This window comes from Oryza glaberrima, chromosome 7 (genome assembly GCF_000147395.1).
Source record: "Oryza glaberrima chromosome 7, OglaRS2, whole genome shotgun sequence".
Classification (NCBI taxonomy): domain Eukaryota; kingdom Viridiplantae; phylum Streptophyta; class Magnoliopsida; order Poales; family Poaceae; genus Oryza; species Oryza glaberrima.
In genome coordinates, this window is record NC_068332.1 from 2552155 (window position 1) to 2557268 (window position 5114).

Genomic DNA, 5114 nt, shown 5'->3' on the forward strand with positions numbered 1-5114 from the left:
GTGTAGAGCTTGTTCTCCTTCTTTTTCTTCCATTTTTGTCAGTTTTCATCGGTGCAATGCGAAGAAATTTGCACTTTTTTAAATGGAATAGTATAGGCACTTTTTTTTTTGATTTTTTAGCTAACTAGAAAAATACCCGTGCGTTGCAACGGGAAACTTTTAGCTAGATTTTGCGCCACGCTAGCTTTAGCCTGGTAGTGGAGCGAAGAAAATGCATTTCAATTGGGCCACAATCATTTTGTTATACACGTGTGAAACGTGGATGGCGCTCTTTATGCGTATGCCCTACTTGTGACAAAAAAAAGTTATTTCTTAAGTATGTACACTTATAGGGGTATTATTGGTCCATTCGTTTTTATTAAGATCTAGATTTTTTTCTCGTATTCTATTAGCGCACTTTTCAAACTACTAACCCATGCATTTTGCGCAAAAACTTTGTATATAAAAGTTGCCTTAAAATATTAGATAAATTCATTTCTTAAGCTGTCGTAATGGAGTAGGTGACATTGGTCGATGGGACATATAAAAGCTATAAAATGGAACCCAATGAAGATTAGATTCGATTTTTATAAAATCCTAGTGAAAGGATGGGCTGACCGTAAATGAGTAAGGTGTAGGTGTTTTACTGAATTTTTAAAACAATATTAAGGACTTGTTCGGTTTAGAGAAAAACCAAAGTTTTTGGATTTCTATGGATTAATTCCCATGAGTGCCATTCGGTTCGTACGAATGTATTTATAGGAAAACCAAATGAAAATTTTCTTTCTTATAAATTGTAGAGAGAAAAACATAGAAAATATCAATCCACTCAAATCTCTTGAAAAATACCTATGGATTAGAGTGTGCATGTATTCGAATAGACCCTAAAAGTTATTACTTATTATGCATTTAATTTGTCTAAAACTTTTACAATTTCTTTCACAATTTATGAATTTTATATCAGGAAATATTAAAAATGAAGAAGCGATCATCAATATATTAAAAAAGGAAAAAGAAAACAATGAGCTGTCGCTCTGACCAAGTGACGAGCTCCCTGCCACCCACTCGGCCCTGGCCATATGCCGTACCCGGCTAAGCAGGTGTCCTTTCTTCCGTCGGCTCCACAAGTGGCCGGCAACCACCTAGGAGTTGAGCGAAGACCTCGGGTTCTTGGGCTTGACAGTCCTTGTTACCTGTGGTATTGCCACACCCGGAGGTTGGTGACCTCCCGGCTACTGACTCGGCCCTGGCCATGCCCTACTTGGCTAAGCTAGGTGTCCATTTTTCTGTCGGCCCCGCAGGTGACTGGCAACCACCTAGGGGTTGAGCGAAGGCTTTAGGTTTTTGGGCTTGATGGTCCTCGTTACCTGAAGTATGGCCGCGCTCGGAGGCTTACGACCTCCAGGCCACCCATCCGACCCTGGTCAGACCTTACCGGCTGAGCCAAGTGTCCCCCCTTCCGTTGGCTTCGGAAATGGTTTGCGGCCATCTAGGAGTTGAGCGAAGACCTCGGGTTCTTGGGCTTGACGGTCCTTCTTTTCTTTGGTACTGCCATGCCCGAAGGCCCGTAACCTCCCGGCCCCTCACTTGGCCCTGGCCACGCTCTACCCGGCTGAGCAGGAGTCCTTTTTACTGTCGGCCCCGCAGGTGGCTTACAACCACCTAGGGGGTTGAACGAAGACCTCGGGTTCTTGGGCTTGACGGTCCTTGTTACCTATGGTACTGCCACGCCCGGAGGCTTAAAACCTCCCGGCCACCTACTCCCGGTTGACCCCGCAGGTGGCTGGCAACCACCTAGGGGTTGAGCGAAGACCTCGGGCTCTTGGGCTTGATAGTCCTTGTTGTCTGCGGTACTGCTACGCCCGGAGGCTCAAAACCTGCCGGCGACCTAGTCGGCCCTGGCCATGTCTTGGCCGGCTAAGCCAGGTGTACCTTACCTGCTTTCCCCGTGGCTCAAAACCATCCAGTGGCACAGTGGAAGACTATAGACTTGATTCGCTGCAAAAGTGCAAGACAACTCCACCCCGCGATGACCCCAGTCATCCCGGCATGGAGTCGGGAGGCTACCCGGCTTCTCTTTTCCAAGAAGATAAGTGTACTTTTTACCCCAAGTTACAATGAATTAACCTCATTCTACCTCGGCGTAAGGGGGCTACTGGGCATAGCTACTGACCCGTATTTTCTGAAGATCGAGCATGAGGCCTAGGTCCAGGTGGGCGTACCTGAGACCTCGAGCCATACCTGCCGTGGAGGGCTGCCTTACTTGGCTACCACATTGTCGCCGCCTGAAGGCTTACATCTCCATGCCGGCCACCTACGCCGCCGCCAGGTGACGTCATCTTCACGCAGCAACCGCGCGGTCTCGCTCAAGCAATCAGCGATATCGCTCAAGCAAACAACGATACCGGTGCCTTGCGATTTAATTACGATTAATTATCCTGATTAGCGATTAATTAATTAATTAATCTCTAATCTGGATAATTAATCACTAATTATTATTAGTTAATTGTTAATTAAGTAATTAATCACTAATCAAATGAAGCCCATTGTACAATGTCGCTGGTTTCTTAGACCGAATAATTAATCGCTAATCCGGATAATTAATCACAGTAGTCTCGCTCTTCCATTCTGCGAGACCGCGCGATACCACCTGCGACGTTATTCCCACGTCATTTTTTGCAACGGTACGTTGTGCGAGACCGACGGTATATTTCTGCAAAAGTTTTTGCATCCTGAATATTCCCGAGAAAAAATTAAATGAACAGTATATTTTCAAATTTAAATCCTTTTTCTGTCTGCTGACCGAGGCTACTGTGTGGTAAAAATTGTTATTCTCCTCTCCCAGAGTGCAGAATCCGATCCTGGCCCTTCTTTGCCATTTTAGTTTGATGTGCCAATTTAATTATTTCTTCAATGTGTTTAAAAACCTTTTGCCTCAGACAAAACTCTAGGTTTGTCAGGCTTCTCCATTTCTCAATCTTATCAAGATATTCAAGAGTGCATTTGTTTGCTGACAACAGGGTTGGCAAGCTTCGTTTGCTTCTGTTCCAGGCCTTGGCCCTAGCTCTTAATCTTCTTAGTTTGTGGTTGAATTTCGTGATTGCTCTCATTGGTCTTGTACCTTGAACCCAGCTTTCTTCCACTAAGCTGACAAAATCTGGTAATTGTAGCCAGAAATTTTCCAAACGAAAAATATCGGAATGTGTTTGAGTTGTTTGAGCACTCGGCCAGAATAGGGATATGATCCGAAGTTGTCGCCACTAGGGCTCTGGCAGATGAGGTTGCGAAGGATTGGTTCCAGCTTGTGTCGACAAGAATCCTGTCAAGCTTCACCAGTGTGGGATTTCTTCTTTTGTTAGACCAAGTGAAACTTCTGTTGGGAATGTCAATGTCTACAAGGCCTTCTTCATTTATCCAACAGTTGAAATCCACCATTCCTCTTGTGTTTAAGTTGTCGCTGTTTTCCTCAAAAGGGTATCTGTAGATATTAAAATCCCCAATGCAGCACCATGGCTCTTTGTTTGCAATCCTGAGCGTTGAAAGTTGATTAAAGAAGATTAGCTTTTCATCTTCCGAATGGGGGGCGTATACATTAGTGACCCAGAACTTGGTTTGGTCTGTTCTCGAGTGGAAAGTGCAGGAGATGGAGTCGCTGTTTTCGTGAACAAGAGTGGTTTGCAGCTCTCTGGAGTCCCAAGCTGTTAGCAAGCCCCCAGCTGAGCCGAGAGCAGGCTGCCAATGAAAATCTCGTAGGAAAACAGGAAGAAGAGCTGGCATTGTGAATCTGTCTATGGATGCAAGCTTGGTCTCTTGCAAGCAAACTATGTCTGGCCTATGTTCAATCAGAGTGGACAGAAGTAGAGATTTTTTTTCTTTTTGTCTCCTAAGCCTATGATATTCCAGGATAGAATTCTCATGCTGAGAGATTAGGCGACGGAAGAACCAAAACAGAACAGAGGATCCAAAAACAGGAAAAGAGCCAGAGGAGCAAAATATCCCCCTCGAAAACGCAATGAAAAACAAGTTGTCGCCAAAACCTAAGCCGCGGTTTAGGAGAAGACAAGGAAAAAGGATTGGGATGGAGGGCACAGGCGGGGAGACGTGAAACGAGTAAAAGGACGAGGCGATAACGGGAAGACAGTGAACAGCGGGAAAGAAAACGATTGAAAGTAAAGAAACTGCTGGTACTCGGCTTACAACATTCAGGGAAGGAAAAAGTACACCGAAGGTCACTCAACTTGTCATCGAGTTACGAAATCATTCCTCAACCGCAAAACCAGATATACGAGGTCTTTAACTATATAAAACCGGTCACAATAGGTCTCTAGGTGATTTTGATCCTGGTTTTATCCTACGTGGCTGCTGATTCAGCATGAGACCCATATGTCAGAATACTACGTCAATCTCTCTCCCTTCATTCTCTCTCTCTCACTCTTCTCTTCTCCTCATCCGACGCCGCGAGAAGGGCGGCAGGCGGCGGAGAAGCGGCGCGCGGGCGGCTGGGGAGCAGCTGGGCAGCTGGCGCGTGCATCTGCCCATGGCGAGGGGATAGCGCGGCCGGCCGCCGCCCATGGCAAGCACGCCGTCGAGGTTGGAGGGCGGCGCGGAGGACGGCGGAGACGGGGTGCGGAGGACGGCGAGCAGGGGCGGCGTCGGCGTCCGTGGAGGAGGGCATCAAGGCGCTGCAGCTCTACTCCAAGGAGGTCAGCAGCCGCCTCCTCGACTTCGTCAAGTCCCGCGCTGCCGCCGCCAAGGCCGCCGCCGCCGCGGCGCCGTCCGAGGGAGATGCCCCCGCTGCTTCTTCCGAGAGCGAGGTGGTGGATCCGCAGCCCGCTGAATGAGCGGCTCTCAGTTCGTTACAATCTCATTGCCTGAGAAGATGGCTTGCATCTAGAGTTCGTTTGGAGAAATGCGGCTTTGGTCTGGAAATGGATGTAGGTTTCTTGCACTGATTATCCATGCAGTTTGTTCTTTGATGAGTAGCTCCTGGCTCTCTTTGTTGTTAGTATTTACCTGTTTGCTTCCCAGTTGTACAATCTCTTAGCAAGATTATGTTCCGTTTATTGTGATAATGATCAAGATTTCTTTTGGCACATCTTCTGAACGAAGATTTGTTGCAATTATATTCCATTCTC

The 5114-nt window shown here is 46.9% G+C and overlaps 1 protein-coding gene across 1 annotated transcript; it reads left to right on the top strand.

The window, feature by feature from the left end:
* Nucleotides 1–2174: 2174 nt before the first annotated feature.
* LOC127779286 (uncharacterized) lies at nt 2175–4820 on the top strand. The gene is made up of 2 exons (XM_052306015.1): nt 2175–2308; nt 4532–4820. The coding sequence occupies exons 1-2, from the start codon at nt 2175–2177 to the stop codon at nt 4818–4820; spliced, it is 423 nt and encodes a 140-aa protein (XP_052161975.1).
* Nucleotides 4821–5114: the final 294 nt, after the last annotated feature.